Genomic DNA, 20280 nt, shown 5'->3' with positions numbered 1-20280 from the left:
TTGTAGCAATGATATAAACTAAGTTGCAATAACTTGTTAGTTTCCTAATTTTGAAAAAAACTGAAATCCTTAGTTTTCAAATTCATTCTTAGCCCACAAGTTTCAAACACGGGTAGGGCAAAAGAACAAAAAGTTCAAGCTCATTTTGAGTTTTAAACATCAGCCAAATGGATGACATTTAAAATGTTAACAAACCAAACTCTCCTCAATTAAAGTATAATCACTTCATGATCTCATTAAGCAAATGAAACAGAAAAACATCAGAATATTTACCAAATGACAAAGAAAACCAAATTTACTTTTCAATAGAATGTAATCAGTTGGAAGCCTCGAGAATTTCCTGAAGGTTTTTCAAACTAAAATTTAATGCCTTCTGAAGTGCTCCTTCTCTGCAGTCACCTTGATCTTTCTGCACTAATCCTCAAAGAAGTTCTTCAACCTTTTAGCTTTTTGTTAAACAACCCCGCCACCTCAACACATTTATGTTTATTTCCGATTAGAGCCTGTCTTATATGAGCATTCTGAATCGTAACCGCATCTTTAAAAGCCAAACTAGAGCTGAAATGGGGTTTGACGCAATAACCTAGATGACTGGTGATAATAAAAAGTGATACATTAAGACAATGCTTTTCCAATATAAAACATCTAAAGCCCCCATACATTATTTTATGATTGCTGGATTGTATCCCCATCCTAAACTTCGTTTTTGAATCCAAAGGATAAGAGGAACAATATACAAAAGAAAATCTTAAAACAGATGTCTTTCTGTATCACAACACTGATTCCAAGGATAAAATTGTACCCGTTTTCTAACTTTGAATAGCATCTAGGCTGTAAACCCAGAATTGCAGCAACATCTAATATATTTATGTACTTTACACACATATATAACTCCAAAAGCATATAAACCCAAAGAGTATTATAAATGGGTTGCAGAGCAAACAATTCAAACTTGTGTAATTAACATATCATCTTGGAAGTAGGGGGAAAAATGCCCACTGAGCTCTACTCTCTGCAATACACAGGTCACAACGTCCTGAAGGTGACTTTGGGATACTGTTTTTTGGCACCCATCAGTTATCCTTTTAACTGAGGGAGGAGAGACCCAATAAAAATACCTGACCACTTTGCAAGACATTCAGATTTTAAATGTGCACTATTTTTACAAATGAAAATTAAAATCTCTTAGATTTCTATTGCTAAAAGGCTAAATTTTATCCTACTAGAATAAAAGCCACTACTCTCAGCTGTCATATCAAAGACAAAGACACATCTAAAAGACCAGAATAAACATCACTAATACACTACTATCTCTGAGCTGTTGAACCAAGGACAAAGACACATACAAAAGCCTAGTATGTACTTTGCTTTATGTGTGACATAGTGTTGCTAGCAACACTCTGGACACAATAATCCAAGTCATTTAATGCAGGTTTAAACAAGGGTGAGGTACTTTTATGTTAATCTGAAATTAGGCCAATAAAAAGAAATAATTTTAACTGAGGCGATGTAAGTACTCAGTACAATGCTGAATATACAGCAGACAGTGAAAATACCTGTGACAAAGAAGTTTAAGATAAGAGTCAACACAAGCTTTTAGGATTTAAGTCTTTAAACGGCATTTACCACTAGTATAAAAATTTTCTTTTCTTTCTTTTCAAAACATGTTGATACTGTACCTTAAGGGTAAGAGTTTCAGGGAGCTTAGAATTTGAGGAACGGTGGGCCTGGTGGGGTGGCTCACACCTGTAATCCCAGCACTTTGGGAGACCAAGGTTGGCAGATCACAAGGTCAGGAGATCGAGACCATCCTGGCTAACATGGTGAAACTCCATCTCTACTAAAAATACAAAAAATTAGCCGGGCGTGGTGGAGGCGCCTATGCGAGATCACGCCACTGCACTCCAGCCTGGGTGACAGAACGAGATTTCGTCTCAAAAAAAAAAAAAAAAAATTTGAGGAATGGCTGGGTATTTTACGAAATACTAATTTCTTAATATCTACTCCTAGAGGTAAAAACAGTGCTTAATTAGGAAACAATACAGTTCTATAATACTCAGAGCAGTTATAGGCAGTTCCCCATTTAGGGAGAAAGTTCCTTTGTCAGTTTCTGTGTAAATGAGATGAAGGAATTTCCCCTCTCAAACTATTTAACTCATCATATGCTTGACCTCTGAAGAGAAGAAACCTACACCAAGTCCTTCAGAGACTATGAACTGTGAGGTCCTACATTCCTCCCAGAGACAGCATGAGGACTTTCCCCTCCTTACCTCATGGGAAGGATCTGTATTCAGGGGGTCAGGCCAAGAGGGCAAGACAGTGAAGGGCTCCCCAGGACCTAGTCCAGGTACAGTATGTGTGCAGGGCGGGGTTTTCAGTCCCCCTACCGACATCTGGGGTTCAGGGCCAGCTCTTCCATTCCACACTGCTGGCTCTCTTGCACTGGCCCAACCAATAGTTTTGATCCTTTTGCTAGAACCACCTGTTGCTTCTCAGAGACTTAGTCTTCTCCTTACACTAACTCCTAAACAAGCCTGCAACCATTTTGAGGACTAAGGCTCTAGTTAGAGTTGATGATTCATCAGTGCCAAAAAACACCATCTTGCTGGACACGTTCCCTGGCCCCCACCCCCAGCACTAACCCTTTGTCCTTTTATCCATTCAACAAAGCCCTTTGCTAAGCAGGTGCTGGGAATACTGTGAAGAGCCAGGCAGATGTGGCTCCTGTTCTCAGGCTTACACTGGCTGGACTGACAGCCAATAACACGCTATTGCTGAATTATCTGAATGAGCACTCGAAATGACCAAAGAGAGCTGTGCATATGTAACAGCAGAGTCTAAGCCAGTCTAGAAGATCAGAATGCTTCCTAGAGGAAGTGCCATTTAAATTTAAGTTGATTCCTGACATGGGGACTGGCTAGGCAAAGGTGAGGGTCTAGGGATTCTTCAACATAAAATTCAACCTCCCATCAGGATCCTGGCCCCCAGGGGAGCTACACCACTGACTGCAGCACAATCACCCTCTCGCCTGTCAAAGATGCAGATCACTGCATCCACCCTGCAGAGATCATGTCAAGTAGTCACCCTCTAGGTTATAAACTGTTTTAAAGTTAGGGGCTATGCCTTCTGTCCAGAAGACTGTTTCATAGCAAAATGGTAATGACAAATATTTTTTAAAAGAAATCTCAACCATCAAGTTGGATGGCATTCATTTCCCAAACTTGGAGCACCCAAAGAGGTGTTAGCCATAGTGATATTACTTAATTTTTAAACACCCACAGTAACATACGACAACCTGAATGACAAGGCTAAAAGAGGAGCTGTGTTTTAAAAAGTAGAAAATTGAATATGAGATTCTAACACAGATGTATAAAATTACATATGGCTCAGATTTTTAAAGATGGACTCCCATGTTCGATATGTCTAATGATGACATCGCGAATATGAAAACCACTGTTTCACAAGGTAATCTCCAAGCACTTTTAGGGGACCAGTAAGTAAAGTAGAAACTGTGTGTGCTTTTGTGTACATGACACTATACATACATAACATCACACACACAACTATATTTTAAACTGATGACTGTGGATACTGTAATAATTAAATTGTTCTATGTTCCAAAAAGAAAATGTTTTAGCAGTCTCGTCTAAAGCTGTATCAAATTCTTCTAACATTTCATATATTTTGAGAAAATAGGTTTTTTTCCTCCTACTTTGAAATGCCTATTCATACTAAAGAATTTCGCATGATACTATGAAAGGTTTACACTTTTAGAAATTAAAATAAATGTGGCCTCTCCCTGATCTAGTTTTCTGTAGCACAGAGCAAGCTGCTTTTTATTTATAACACATTAATCTCAATTTTAATACTGCATAAAAATCAATTAATTTCCTATAGGATTAGGTGGAGTAACTTTCTCAACATTGTCTCGGCCCAAACAGAGAAAACATTCTTAACATGCCTAGATTAGTGATACGAGGCCCAAGAGAAAAATTTCAAGACTTTAATAAAATACAGAAAGACAATGAGAGTTGCGGCGTAAACTGGGATGACTCTCATACAGGGGAAAATGTCACCTGTCACCAAAGGAACGCAAAACATTGTGTTGTCCATTATGCCACTCACTTAGCACATGTGGCTCTATGGATTTAAAATTACTTAACATAAAATAAAAAAATCAGTTTCCTACTCCCTAATGGTTAGGACAGAGTAGAACATTGCTCTGACTGCAGAGGTTGTACTAGGCAGCACTGGACCAAAACCCAAGAGAAACCACAATCCTGAAATTAATTTTACCTGGACACACTAATTCATTCTTGTTGGCACAAAGGAAATCCTTGAATGTAAATCTGCTCTTTCATGCTCCACAGATGCATGAGACATTTTCTGGGCCTCTGAATTTACATTGGCTGATTTTTTTTTAAAAACATCATGCTACCACAATTCAGGCATATGTTAGTTTGAATTTTCTGACAATTATAAAAACCATTAAGGCATTCCTACTTTATTTCTGAACCATATCTAGCAAAACCTAACCAGTCTTCTCACACAAATTAACCTCAGAAAAGACAGCACATCAAGTTGCCAATGGGGATGTCTGCTTATGGCCACCAGCATAACCCAGGTACTCTGTAATTTAGAAACCTAAACCAGAACACATTTTCTTTTAAAGAAACAATATTGTAAGTATGAATAGTTCTTATTTACCTCCAAACATCTGTACTTTAGTACAATAGCTTCTGGGTTCTAAGGACAAGTGAATTCCTTGGCTTTTTCCTAAGACCGTATTCCCCTGCTAGAGTCCTAGTCACCACATGGTTGACAAGAAACAGTATCCTGGTCCCCAGACAGAAGCTGCTTTGGATCAACTGCCCTGCAGTAGCCAGAGCTGGGGCACCATAGCGGGTGAGGATCATGGGCAATTTCTGCAGGGGCTCCCTCCAGGTGCAGGAGAGTTTAGGGCTTTCGCATGTGGGCAGGACTGTTGCTAGAGAGAATACATCCCCCTAGTGGGTGGTGCCCAGCTCAGGGTCTGATGTACTTCTTGGGCTGAGCAAGCAAGCACACACACATGATTTCCTTCTAAGGCATGTTATAAGTTAGGCTGTCCTAAATTCACAGACTACCTATGAGAAATTCAGGATTTTAGTTCCTAGGAACTGGTGTTAGACTAACCAACCCAACGAAGAGAGAGAAAAAAGAGAGTTTTCTAAAGAGACTAAGTGAGAGTCAATGCTAAATGGAGGAATTCTAACTCCAAAGTGACTGCTAGTGCTCAGTGGGGGTCACCTATGCCTCCAGTGACAGGATGACAGGGCTTCAAGACCTCCAAGTTTAATGCCATTCCACCATCATACGAATTTGAGTGCAGACATTCTGCCATAACCACATCTCCCATCCAAGTACTAACCAGGCCCGACCCTGCTTAGCTTCCGAGATCAGACGAGATCAGGCGCGTTCAGGGTGGTATGGCCGTAGACCATAACCACATCTCATAAAGGCAGCGTCCAGTTCCCATTCAGGAATCGTACCTGGGTGTTACAGTAGATCCCACCAACAGAGTAATTCTAACCTGTGGGATCTGGAAGATTTAGGTTTTTGTGAATTCAATCTCCTTCCCTGCCATATTTGAAATTCATGCTAAAGGATGAAAATCTCACATAAGTTAAAGCTCCTGACTTGGGGTTCTGATTCTGGCCTGCTACCTGCTGCCCTGGGAAGAGGGTGACACAAGCTGCATAACTATCAAATGAGGTCAGCCTGATTTTCATAGAAAGGGCTCGTCCTGCATCTGCCTTTTCACAGGGCTCGCTTGCCAGCAGATTAGCTGGGAAGGCTGCAGTCACATTACTAAACTTGTTAGCATTTGTCCTGCAGACCGAGAACTTTGCCAAGCATATTCAATGGTATCATTTTGAAAGACTGCTGGCATTTCACTAGAAGAGAATTACCGGCTATGGGGTACCAAAAAATGCTTAAGCCTGGATCTGTGGCTGATGACATATTCATATTTTCATTAAAAAAAAAAAAAAAAGCCTACTTCCTGCATTACCGCCATCCCTTTCTCTATTCTTTCTTCTCTTCCTCGCCACTCTCAATCTCATCTCTGTCTGGAGCCTATTAAAACTGTCACAGAGCTCTTTTCCTCCTGCCTATTTAGGCGATAATAGGTGGGGGAGCAGCCAAGAGGGCAGGCTTTGGAGTCAATCAGTTTGAATCCTGGTAACTTGTTGATGCTTCAGTTTTTGCAGAATGGAGGTAATACCTGCCTCACAGGGCTACTGAGGAGGATTACATAAAATAATGCATGTGAAGTGCTAAAACAGTATTAAGTGCACCGTACTACTTAAGGGTTAGTGGTTACTATTTTCTAGCTCCGGGGCAGCCATACACTGATGGACATAGAATAGTGTCTTGTGCTTTTCAAATGTTGGTTACAGCTCCTTTGTGGGCCATGATGAGTTGTGATCAACATAACAAAAAATAATTTTTAATAGGGTAGAACAGAAATACCAGAATATGTCACTCATGGGAAGGGAACTGCTGTTTTGTGGAAATGTTGTTTCACAGAGCACTTGTTTTAGTCGAAGGTGAAAGCTACTAGCATGGAATACTGTCGAACCCTACAGTCAGGAAGACCATGGTCCTTCAGCAAGCAGGTCAAGTCACTCTCCTTAAAACTTTTAAATGGCTCACAATCAGTAAAAACTTCAACATCCCTCCTAAAGAGCAGTACGACCAATCTTCTCAGCCTCCAAACCCCACACCATGTTGCAGCTACACCGGCCTTTTCTGTCTCCACAACAATCACTTCAAGGCCTTTGAAACACTTTTGTTCCCTCTGCCTGGAAGATTTTACCTCAGTACTTCAAAGAGCTGGCTCTTGTGTGCTTCAAGTCAAGCACCGCTCCTTCACAGAGACCTTTGCTGAACCCCCAGCACGGTAACTCCTTCCCCTTTCCACTCTCAAGAGGTGCTACCCAACCTGGTGCCTCCTAAAGTTGTACAAGGTATTTATCCTGCACAGAGCAGCCTTAATTTTCCCTAATGATAGCCACTCAGAATGTGTTGTAGTCTTTGGCTTTTAAACGATCTGAAAATAAGAGAAAACCCAATGTCCCTGCCAGTTCTAAACTACTGTTTTTGAAATTAAAGTCTTCCAGAAACTCTTAGTATAAGACCATCCGTTTTTCTTTTACTCATCAAACACAGAACATTCATTTTATTCAAATTAATTTTATTACCCAAAACTTACCCCTTTAGAGCATATGTTTTCTTTAAAAAGTTTACATATACAGGAGTGGAAATCTTTCTAAAATTGACTACATCCCCTTCTGCTATCAACAGGAAGATACTAAATATACTTTCACTTTTTATTAGGACTTCGGATGTTTTTGGCAATTTCATTTCTTTAACTACAGCTATAACAGAGCAGGGCTCTTGGGGGCACATCAGGAAGGCCACATCTGGACCTGTTTTGGGCAGCTGCTCTCCCGACTGGTCCCTCTCATTTCTGCCTCAATTTCTTGCAGTACATCCTGAGCTGAGAAACTAGATGACCAAGTTTACAGGAACTATGTATAAAGTGATCTGCATACAGGCGTCAAATATGCTTCCAGGAATAAAGTTTTTGTTTACTTCCCAGTTCTTGCTCTATTTGAGTAGTGGAGCCAACAGATGGTAACCCCTAGACACAACTTAACACACTGACAGGCCAGGGTTCTACTCAGCTTAGCTCAGGCAGGACTGCTGAAAAGTCTGCTAGAAAACAGCAGCTTCTATGACCTTTTCTATCTCTGTGAGGCTTTGGGCCCCTGCCAGCAGTTAATCTGAATAGAGCAGACTTACAGCCCAGATTTTTACTAGTCTCCTGGAAAAGCGTCATGAAGTCGCTCACCTTACAGTCTGAATTCTGCTAAGTCACCATCCACTTCAAAAAGGAGTTAACTGAATCCAAAGGCCTAAAAACAGAATCTCGGTGGAGGGGGACAAAGATGACAGGTGGTCTGTAAGAGCATTTATGTAACTAGGAACATCTCTTTTGGGGGCTCTTTTGTAGTATTATTGTGGAAATAAGTTCAACTACTAAACTCTAACCATAAAACAGACACAAAAATCTAATACAGAAAGTTCCTTAGAGATCATCCATCAGAGCAGAACCTTAGCCATAGAAACTCAGTCGCTCAGGTTTCTATGGTATGCCGCTCAGGACATACCAACCCAGATAACCAAACTTTCCAAGTGCCAATAAATGTGTATCAAAAATGAACTCTTTTGGCTATAAGTCTGAGGCTCATTACATCCTTCTTTGTCTTTTTAAACCATGTCTGAGAAACATAACCATTAAGTGGAGATTAAGTCATCGCTCGTTCAGTTTCACTACCAAAGTGACCCAAATTCATATGCTGTCCCAGTGCAAGCCTGTCTCCTTCTAAAAATTATAATCAGGATTTCAAGGATCATATGAAATGTAAAAACATGCATGGGGGCTTTGTGGCATTTATTTTGGTCTGACACCAACTTCTGCTATTCTCCCAAATCCTTAATATGTTCAGATATGGTGTTGCCAGATGCCCCCAGTACCTGCCCAAATGGCAAATCCAGAGGCTTCTTGTCCTTCCCCACCTCTTGAAAGCCTGCCATCATTCTGCCTACACACAGCAATACTTCTAACTCCCATACCAAATTTCTAGGAAATTAATATCTGTGGCTTTATAATTAAGATTACTTTTTCAGTTGACGGTAAAGTATGTAATATCAAAGAAAATGCTAAAACCTGAAAGGTTGCAGGGCAATGAATTCTATCACTTCTGGTAGAATGTACCGATTTTCATAAGTTACAGAGTATTAAGTGTTAAAGTATTCTGAAACAATTAAAAATTGTTAAAAAATACAACTAAAAGAATGTATATATATAAACATGCAATTCAAAACACGAAATGATAGGGTTTTTTAATTAGTCTTACAGATGAGGAAATTGTGGTCCAAAGAATTTAAGTTCTGTTTTCTTCTTCTTTTCTTTTTTGAGACGGAGTTTCACTCTTGTCGCCCAGGCTGGAGTGCAATGGTGCGATCTCAGCTCACTGCAACCTCTGCCTCCCGGGTTCTTGCGATTTTCCTGCCCCAGCCTCCATGGTAGCTGGGATTACAGGCGTGTGCCACTACTCCCGGCTAATTTTGTATTTTCAGTAGAGACGGGGTTTCACCATGTTGGTCAGGTTGGTCTCAAACTCCTGACCTCAAGTGATCCACCTGCCTCGGCCTCCCAAAGTGCTGGGATTACAGGCGTGAACCACCGTGCCCAGCCTTAAGCTCTGTTTTCTAAGCTCACACAACCTGGGATGACCCCAGGTCTTAGACTCTTATCTTCAGACTAAAGCCCATTCATAAAATGTATGTCAACTTTCAAAATAATTGTGCTTTAACCAAATATCCAGTCACAGGATGATAACAGAGATACTAAATGATGAAAACTATAGCTTAAGAGCAAAGAAAATCCTGACCTTTTAAAAACTTGGCTAAATCTTGGGTGATGGCAGGTATCTTATAAATCACAATGATAGCCAGCTTTGCACAAAGTTTACAGACAAAGAAGAGCAAAGCTAGAAGGACAGAAAAGTGGGAAACAATTCTACTTCTAATCAAGATGGAGTAACAGGGGCTAAATTTACCCCCCTACCTGAAAAACCAAAAAACAACAACAAAAATAAATAAAGAGAGAGGAAGAGAAAATATATGAAAGAATACTTTTCAAGACACTGCGTATCAGATAAGAAAGGATCCCTGAGATATAGGGGAAAATGAGTGGGCTCTACAATTTCCCCCACTTACTGCCTGGGGAGAGGCTCCAGGTCATGGGCAGGAAGGTAAAGTAGAGCCCAGTGGACTCCCTGGGTGGAAGAGATGGAGGTGAAGGTCTGGGGAAATCATTTACAATAGAACTGAAACATAAGAAACATTCAGGGATAACAAAAAAGACGTGAAAGACCTATACTGAAAAACTACAAAACACTGCTGGGAGAAATTAAAGATGTAAGTAGAGTGGAGAGATATTCATATACTCAAAGACTTGATCAATATTGTTAAGATGTCAATTCTCCCCAGACTGAGCTATAGATTCAATGGAATCCCAATAAAAAACCCCAGTAGGGTTTTTGTTTGTTTTTAAGTAGAAATTGCCAATCTGGTTCTAAAATTCACGTGGAAATTTGGAAAATCAAAATATCCAGAAGAGTCAAACCAGTTGAAAAAGAATAAAGCTAGAGGGCTAATACTACGTGATCTCATGGCTTATTATAAAGACACAGCAATCAAAAGAGTATGCCATTAGCCAGGTGCAGTGGCACATGCCTCTAAGTCCCAGCTACTTGTGAGGCTGAGGCAGAGGTTTGTTTGAGCCCAAGAGTTCTAGGGCAGCCTAGGCAACACAGCAAAACCTCATCTCTTAAAAATATAAATAAGGCCAGGTGCGGTGGCTTATGACTGTAATCCCAGCACTTTGGAAGGCCAAGGCAGGCGGATTGCCTGAGCTCAGGAGTTCGAGACCAGCCTGGCCAACATGGTGAAACCTCACCTCTACTAAAAACACAAAATTAGCCAGGCGTGGTGGCGCATGCCTGTAATCCCAGCTACTTGGGAAGCTGAGGCAGGAGAATCACTTGAACCTGGAAGGTGGAGGTTGCAGTGAGCTGAGATCATGCCACTGCACTATAGCCTGGGCCACAGAGTGAGACTCTGTCTCAAAAAACAAAACAAAACAAAACAAAAAACAATAAAAAACAAGAATGAAAACAGACTGAGAGGAAATATTTGCAAAGTTTGCAAAGCATGTGTCTGATAAGACTTATATCGAAAATATAGAAATGCTCAAAACTCAATAGTTTTAAAACAGACAAATGATTTCAACACACTTCACAAAAAAAGATACACACGAGACAAATCGGCACATGAAAAGATACTCAACATCACTGATCTTCAGGTAGATGCAAATTAAAAATACAATAACGTACCACCACACTCCTATTAGAATAGCTAAAATTAAAGAGACTACTGCCCATACCAGTGTTAACAAGAATGTGGATGAACTGAACTGGCATACTCGCTAGTGAGAATGCAAAACGGTACAACCATCCTGGAAAAGTCTGGTATTATAGTTTCCTTAAAAAGTTCACACACACCACTCCAAGGGTAATAAGATGAAGAAAAACATTAGTCCATACATACAAACTTGTATGTTAATGTTCATATGATTTTTTTATAATAGTGAAAAACTGAATGCAACACAAATGGTGAATGCATAAACAAACTGGTATATCCATGGAATGAAATATTACTCAGCAATGAAAAGGAATGAACTACTGACGCATGTAACATGCATGGATCTCAAAATATTTATGTAGAACCAAAGAAGCCAGACCAAAAGAGTATATGCTGTATGATTTCCTAGATATATGAAACTAGATATCAAATGCAAACTATGATTTCCTGGATATGAAAATCTAGAAAATCCAAACTACAGTAACAGAAAGCAAATCAGTTGCATGGGATGGAGAGAGGAAGAAATTACCAAAGGGGCATGATGACATTTTTGGAGGTAATGAATATATTTATTATCAGAGGTGATTTTATGATGTATACATATGTCTAAACTTACCAAATTGTACATTTTAAATATGTGCAGTTAACTTTATAACTCAATAAAGCTGTTAAAAATTTTTTTTGAAACACCTGATTATATCATGAAATGTAGAAACAGAGTACTAATTAGCAAGCTCATTAAGATATGGTCCTTCCAATAATACCAGCAACATCAGTAATGCTTCATATACAGTTTTCTAACTTCAATAATATATTCACATGCCTTGACAGTATGTAAAAATGTTCAGAAACATAAATAGTGATGTTAGAGGCTCAGTTAATATTGTGACATCTTTTCTGAACATGCAGAGTCTTACTGAATGTTACTCAGGTTTATGCTTCAAAATGAAACTACGAACAGTACCAATCAATGAGTATATCTGCTAATGCCATACTTCTAAGACAGTAGGGTCTTAACATGCAGGAATTCAACAGTGATATGGTAGGTCATAGTAACTGGTAAGCCTTAAAGGATTTTTCTGTAGGAGATAGGTATAGAAGACTAATATACTTTTTTTTCCAGTCTACTCTTCTCATGTTTTTAAAGTACAACATAACCTCTACTTATCGAGAACTAGACAAAGACCTCTACAAGCTGGCTAAACCTATTCACTGTGTTTACACCACCAAACTGCACAATAACCTTCACATACTATCCAATGGTATTTCTCACCTTTCCTCCTTTGTTATACTGTTCTTTTGACAATAATGCCTTCCTTTCTCCCCTTCATCTAATTAATGACCACACATTCTTTAACGCAGTTTCTCAAAGGTGGTGTCTGAAGAAAAACCAGCATCAACTGAAGTGCTCTCCCTCTCTCTCTCTAGCATACACACATGCACGCATGTGCAAAGGGCACAAGGAAACTTCTGGGGGGTGGGTAGGGGTTAATGGACAATAAATGCTGTTGAATCAATGTCCAGTGACAGCTAAAAAAGATAGATGCGACAACTTTGCTTTTTGTGCTACAGAATACGCTATGACCTATAGAAGAGACCTGAATCTTTGTCATGCCTATTAAAAAATAATTAATTTGTGCTCTATATCTTATTTTAAGAAGCCTAGCCTGTGTGAATGCATTTTTGAAGAGCAACTTAGAAATACGATCAAAATCGCTTGAGCCCGGGAGGCTGAGGCTGCAGTACACTGTGATGGTGTCACTGCACTCCAGCCTGGGTGACAGAGCAAGACCCTGTCTTGAAAATAAATAAATACATAATATTTTAAAAAAAGGAAATAAATATGATAAAAAATTATTGTTAATGGAATTTATCTGAACAAGCAAGTTTCACTTAACTGTAAAAAACAAACAAACAAAAAAACCCTACATATGTGGAATGTTTCATTCCCCAGTGACCACAGCTATTTAAATAAGATATACTGGATGTTTTAAATTTTCTAAGTAAATGGTTTAGGCTATTTATGAGTTTTTACTTAACAGGCTAGGCACCTGCAAACCATCTCGCTAATATTACCTCTTTTAATCTCAATAACCCTGTAAGGAAGGTAGTATTGTCCCCATTTAATAGATGACAGTTTGAGAGAGTAAGCAACTTGCCCAAAGCTATAGAGAACCTTCAATTTGACTCAAATAATTGTGCTTTTGTCCATTCTAGATTTATTGCTCAAGACTGTATTTTTAAATAGGATCATAAGCGTATTCATTCATAAGCTAGGCATTTTCTTTCTTTTTTTGTTTTAAAGAGATGGGGTCCCACTCTGTCACCCAGGCTAAAGTGCAGTAGTGGCATGATCATGGCTCACTGCAGCCATGAACTCCTGGGCTCCAGCAATCCTTCCACCTCAGCCTCCCAAGTAGCTGGGATTATAGGCACAAGCCACCATGCGGGGCAAGCTATGCATTTTCTAAATAGGCACTTCAGCATTCTGAACCCAGCATAGGTAAATTGGAAGTTCAAACTCAATGGATGATATATCAGCCCTTAATAAATCCCATTTCTGTTTTATACATAAGAACATGCTCATAAAGATTAAGGATACATTGCATTTTCCCCTCAAAGTTCACATGGACTTTTCTGCTAACTAGAAGATAATTTACCTTTTTGCCTTCAAGAGCCACTGCACTGGGTTACAAACTTAGAAGAAGTCTAAGTTTTAAATGTTGTTTTCTGACCCTGTACAACCTATACAGTTTGAAGTCCGCAAAAGGAAATTCAATGAAATTCATGACTGTGAATAACCCAAAACCTGGTAAAATGTTTAAGGACTGGACCTGGAGTCAGACAGATTTCAATTCTGATGATACGTCTGCTGCTAAGTAGCTGAAAAGGTCTGGTGGGCAACTAACATTGGAGTGATTAGCAAAAAATCAGGAGTCATATTTATTACATTTACATCATAGATTTCCCAGATCTGTCTTTTAATGTGCCTAAGTTACAAACAAAACCCATATCTGAAAAGCTGCGTGTGAACTGTGCGGAAGTGCTTACTTGTTTGTATTATCGGCAGGCAACAGGGCACCCAGGAATATCCCCCTCATCTCTCCTCATCCTGGGGCAAAATAGGTATCTTCCTGGAACGTAAGAACTGGAATTTCTGTTTCCCACAGAAGCAGCACAGTAAATGGTGGCTAGAGTTAGGACCTGTCATAGTAAAGGTGAGACAGGCACCTGCAGGCTGATCCTGGAGCTTCTCACAGGAACATACCTGAGTTCCAAAAAGCCAGCACACACGCAGCTCTGTAAGACAATCCACTTCAGCCTTGGACGAGAACACAAGCTGAACCCCAAATCCAAGGTTATTTCTGGTGTGAAGAGACAAATACTATCCTAGTAAGTAGAGCTGAGCATTTCTAAAGTGGCAGCCTCTCCTTCCAACCATACCTATGGCAAGTTTTCGGTTCATGTTTGTCTTTTTTGATCCAAGTCCATGGCTCTGTAAGTGCAACAGTAAGCAACAAAAAGCAGCATTTTGATATGATCCCCATAAAGCCAAACATATCACATCCAAAACACCACTTTCTGTCCTGCGGGCCATTCTTCATCTCCACGTGGCACACCACCCACCACACCCACTTTTATCTACCACACACACACTTTTATCTGCCCAGCCTGTTTCTCAGTTATTTCTCAAGGCTTCTGCACACAAACAAGCTCTCTTGCATCTGAGCTGCTAGGCTTCTGACCTGTCTTCAGACTTCTATTCAGAATGCGTACCAGTGAGTTCCTACTATGTGCAAAGATTAGTGCTAACCTGTTCTTTTTCACAAGGCTCACCTCATCGAATAAATACATCTGAGACTGTGGCCTTCAAACTCTTCAACTGTGAACCATTGTAAGAAATAATTTACATGCAATCCAATGCACAAGCCTACCCTTCACACACCCCCTCAAAAGATAACTCAGAAGTTCTACATAATATTCTTACTATGGTATGATAGATTAATATTCTTCACCCTGTCCCATTTAATATTTTAAAAAGTCGTGTTGGCAAAGAGATATTAGCACTCCAATGTTCATCAAAGTTATTCACCATTGCCAAGATGTAGAGACAACTAAATGTTCACTGACAGAAGAATGAAGAAAATGTGGTACATACAAGCAAGGGAATATTATTCAGCCTAAAAAAAAAAAAAGAAAATCTTGCAGTATGGGACAATTTAGATGAACCTTGAGGACATTATGTTAAGTGAAATACATCAGTCACAGAAGGACAAATACTGCTTGATTCTACTTATATCAAGTACAAAAAGAGTCAAACTCATAGAATCACAAAGCAGAATTGTTCCCAGGAACTGGGTGGAGGGGAAAATTGAGGAACTGCTAATCTGTGAGCATGGTTTCAATTATGCAAGAAAAACTAGTTCTAGAGATCTGTACAACATTGTCCCTGTAGTTAACAATACTATATTTGTGCACTTAAAAATCTGTTAAAGAGGTAGATCTTGTGTTAAGTGTCTTGCCACACACACACACACACACACACACAAGTCCTGGTTGGAATCTTCTAAATGTATGTCAACCCACTACTGAATCATGACCTGCAGTCTGAAAAATAATGCTCTATCTTACAAAAGGGTGATTAGATTACGTTGACATGATGATGATGCTAGAGGAATGGTTAGAAGCATCAGCAAACATTTAGGCATGATGAGACCCTCCCAACCTCAACCCACAAAAAAAAAAGGTCACTTCTTCTCTTTGCCCATAAGAGATGTAGAGAGGTGGCCAGGCACAGTGGCTCATGCCTGTAATCCCAGCACTTTGGGAGGCCGAGGCAGGTGGATCACCTGAGGCCAGGAGTTCAAGACCAGCCTGGCCAACATGGTGAAACCCCAATTCTACTAAAAATACAAAAATACAAAAATTAGCTGGGCGTGGTGTTGGGTGCCTGTAGTCCCAGCTACTCAGGAGGCTGAGGCAAGAGAATCGCTTGAACCCTGGGAGGCGGACGTTGCAGTGAGCCAGATCACTCCAGCCTGGGTGACAAGGGCAACACTCCATCTCAAAAAAAAAAAAAAGAAAAAAAGAAATGTAGAGAGGTACCACAAGAGAAAATTAGTATCTGCATCCCAGATCAAGGGTAGGAGGGAGAACTAGCTGGTGGGAGACCAAGGTTTCACTGAAGTGTCATTGCAGGAGGAAAAAGTAGGGTGGGGATTCTTTTTAATCACTGGGCCATCTTCACAATCTTAATTCTTTCCTTTGTGTCAGGCAACTATCAACACTTCAGGGCAGGAATGTTATTCTTCTCAAAAATTCTATACTCCACCCAGAGACATAACTGAAGCAAATTTAAAATAATAAAAAATGAGCAGCGGGTTATGTTTTACATCTAAGATGACTTTCCTACCTCAGTTTCTGTTTACTCACCACTCCAAAAGACCTCAATATGTTAGTGGGTTGGGGGGAACAAAGGCAGATGTGGAAAACAAAATAGTCTAGGGAAATAGAAAGGATAGATCATAAAACAGTAAAATGCTGGTAAAAGCAGCATTTCAAATGAGGTTTAAAAAAATCAATGTATAGCTTTGTATTTATAACAGAGTATTTGGAACAAGAAATGTGAAGGTAAAGTCTCAACAGTCACTAAAGAAAGTTTTCAGTGAACATCATTTACACATATTAAGGTAAGAGCAGTGTTATCAAATCTTTTTTGGGGGTGGGGGGCTAAGGTCTCACTGTCACCCAGGCTAGAGTGCAGTTGAACAAGCATGGCTCACTGCAGCCTCAAACTCCCTGGCTTAAGCGATCCTTCCATCTCAGCCTCCTGAGTAGTTGGGGCCACAGGCACACGCCACTACTTTTTAAATTTTCTGTAGAGATGGGGTCTCGCTACATTGCCCAGGCTGGCCTTGAACTCCTGGGCTCAAGCAATCCTCCTGCCTGGGCCTTCCAAAGTGTTGGGATTACAGGCCACCACGCCCAGCCATTATTAGAGTCTTAACACAATATCAAAGTCTAATTCTCCACAGATCTGCTCAGAATAATTTCTTCAAGAAGTGTTACGACCTGGCTAAAATGCTGCATCCAATGTTCTCTCTTTATAGATGCATAATACAAGTTTGCATTATTGCCACTCTTTTCCAAGCCTCTTGATCTTTCGGAGTGGGAAGGAGGTAAACCTATTGCAAAGCTCTCCATGAAAGCCTGTTAAAAGCAGAGACACGTACTTCAAGACTCTACTCTTCAGTTCTTCTCACTTCAACTTACCCAACAATTACAAAAGTCACTTAAAATAGGTAGTTCTAAATGCTCTTCCTGCCAACAGGAGAGGCCCTTTTTAAAATGGTAAGATTAAGGATTCCTGGAGGGTCTTGCAGGAATACACCAAATGGGATGAAGATGGATAAGGGGTGGTGGGGGTGGGGCATTGTTTCCGGAATGAGTTGCTGTGCTCCAACTGTGCTGCAAATTTCCTGTTGATGTAGTTCTACCTGGGACAATGACTACCAAAGACATGAACTGCCTGTCTTTGTAGAGAGACCTAGTTAAGTGTCAAAAGAAGCACAGGGCACATTGGCTCACGCCTGTAATCCCAGCACTTTGGGAGGCCGAGGCAGGTGGATTACCTGAGGTCAGGAGCTTGAGACCGCCCTGACCAACATGGTGAAACCCTATCTCTACTAAAAATACAAAAATTAGTTGGGCCTGGTGGCGGGCACCTGTAATCCCAGCTACTCAGGAGGCTGAGGCAGGAGAATTGCTTGAACCCGGGAGGCACAGGTTGCAGTGAGCTGAGATCACGCCATTGCGCTCCAGTCTGGGCACAGAGCAAGATTCCGTCTCAAAAAGAAAAAAAAAAAAAAATGGAGCAGCACAAAACAATGTCAAATTTTGAACTGCTCTAGAATGACTAGTTACCATACAGTGTAAACTTTAAATGGTAGTTCACTCACTCATTCATGCCACAAGGACCTGATGCCAGGCACAAGGCTGGGACCTAGGAAAACAGAGGTGAACAAGCATAATGTCCCTGCCCTATTTCGTCTTACATTTTCCTGTGACACACAATACAAAAATGAATATACAAAATGGCAGATGCTGTAAAGAAACTATGAACTTTACAGTAAAACTGAATAATCATCACCAAAACACATGCTGTGCTTTTTCTGTTCAAAGAAGTGACGAACCACTTTTTGTAGAAATGTGAATTACTAGTCATCATACTTTCCTAATTTAAAACAGCACAATTTCTTCAGCTGTAGGAGGCAGAATTATCTCCCAATCTTAAAAATTAAAAAAAAAAAAAAAAAAAAACTAACTTTTTGAAAGGAGATATTCTGCACTGGTGTAACAACACCTCAGCACTTAGACCAAGAGTGATAACAACACTGGTCAAAAGATAAACAGTTTACACAGGTGGTAAGCCATCTAAGGCAAAAACTAAAAACAAGAGAAACAGAGATGGACTTCTCAAGAAGTCATTTAATGTGTACTGCATATGCACGTAATTTTCAAAAACAGAAAGGGGAGGCACAAAAAGTTTTGGCAGATGACACTAAACCAACAGTTTTAACATTGCTGCATTCCAGATCATTCCAATAAACAATGGTTCAACATACTGAGAATCTAGAGACATTTCATCTCTAGGCAGAACACTGGTTTGTAAAGTTTAGATGCTGGACCTAGGCCATGGAAAGACACAAGCAAATCCTAATGTTGAAACTCTAAATGCTTTCCCACTGAGAACTAAACAGGAAAGGGAAGGTTCCTCCCCCATGTAGGAAACTGAGCCATAATTTACTGGTTTCAATTTAGAGCTATCAAGTGTGTGTGTTGGAGGGGAGGGGAGATGAGAAGTTGGAGAGATTTAAGAAAAAGAGACCTGCATGAGGTAGAGCAGAAGTGGACATCCTGAAGACCTGATTTCTAAAAGCAGCAGGCCTACTAGGAACTTAGTCTCTTTCATATTGACCGCAAAAGCGAATTTTGAGCCTCTAAGGTGGATCGTGGTAGTTGCCTGTCTGCAGATACACTAGGTTGAAGACTCGCAGCACCTAATGTCACTTTTTCATGCTCACGCCCTCCCAGCGCCCAATCCGTGTTTATGGAATGAAGGGGAAAACCCAAAAGAATGAATGAACGAGAAAGGAGTCAAGAGGATGGCCCTGGACGCCGACTAGGCGAAGGCAGGGACGATGCTCCCGGGGCCGGGAGGCGCTAGAGGACCCCCGGGCACAGTGGAGAACGCGGACTGCGATAGGGCCGGGGGCGTAGGGCCAGACAAAGGCAGCGCGGGTGGCCAGATAGGGGTGCCAGGCAAGGGCGGGGGCCGCGGGCGCTCACCTCATCGCCCCACTTGAGAACGTCCTTGTGCCGGTCCTTGACGGCGTGGTAGATGTGTAGGAACTGGAGGATCCCGTGCCGCCGCACGTGGTCGGCATGGCGCTTGGTTTCCTCCCAGCTCAGCGGCGAGCCCTGGGACAGCAGCCCCATGGCAGCCCCCTCCTCCTCCTCCTCGGGGCTGACGGCGGCCGCCCGCTCCGGGCGCGAGACGGACACTCAGCCGCCTGCAGAAGGCAGCTGCCGCTCCACCCCGCGGGGGCGCCCTCGGGCCGCAGTCGGCGGAGGGAGGGTCCCGCCCGCTCCGGCTCCCCGGCGGCGGCCCCTGGCGCCCAGGTGACAGACCCTGGGTCCGACGCACCGCGCGGATGTGAAGGCAGAAGACCGAGGGCAGGCGGGACGGCTCTCCGCCCAGCGGCCTCGCCCTCGCCGGCTCCCCGCTGCTTCTGCTCCCGCTCCGATGCGGCGGCGGCTGCGGACCCCACGGCCGCGCTCCCGCGGCGGCTCCCGCTTCTCTTTGCCGGTGTGGTGCACTGGCTTCTTCCTACTTGTGACCAAAACCTGCGCCGCCGCCGAGCATGCCCAGTCTTTGCGTCCGCCAGCTCGCCGCTCCTGGGCGCGATCCGTCGCTCCGGGTTTTATAGACTACGGGCGAAGGCGGGGACAGGAGGAGGTGCAGCGGCGGAGGCGTGGCCGGGGGGAGCCCGGTGGGAACTGCGGAGACTGAGGAGGGGTGTGCAAGGGTGGTTGGGGCGGAGTCGAGGGGAGCAGCTCGCGGGAAGGGGGCCTGCGGTCGGCCTCGCTTTAAGCAAACGCGACATGTCAAAATGCATTTTTTTTCCTAATCAAAAGAGACAAACTTGGGGTTGGGGAAGAAAGTTGATTGTTTGAATCAAT

General features: G+C 41.7%; 1 protein-coding gene across 2 annotated transcripts in view; it reads right to left on the bottom strand.

Annotated features, from left to right (window-relative positions):
* The window catches only part of GCLC (glutamate-cysteine ligase catalytic subunit), a 47755-nt gene extending 27738 nt beyond the window's left edge, over window positions 1–20017 (bottom strand). For both annotated transcript variants that reach the window (XM_010363973.2, XM_030928726.1), the window contains exon 1: window positions 19387–20017. In XM_010363973.2, coding sequence (XP_010362275.1) covers window positions 19387–19536 — 150 coding nt within the window. In that variant the 5' untranslated portion in view covers window positions 19537–20017. The remainder of the gene's footprint in view (window positions 1–19386) is intronic.
* Window positions 20018–20280: the final 263 nt, after the last annotated feature.

The sequence above is a fragment of the Rhinopithecus roxellana genome, chromosome 4, assembly GCF_007565055.1.
Source record: "Rhinopithecus roxellana isolate Shanxi Qingling chromosome 4, ASM756505v1, whole genome shotgun sequence".
In the NCBI taxonomy this organism is placed as follows: domain Eukaryota; kingdom Metazoa; phylum Chordata; class Mammalia; order Primates; family Cercopithecidae; genus Rhinopithecus; species Rhinopithecus roxellana.
Note: the sequence above shows the minus strand (reverse complement) of the source record. Positions and strands in the feature narration are given on the sequence as shown.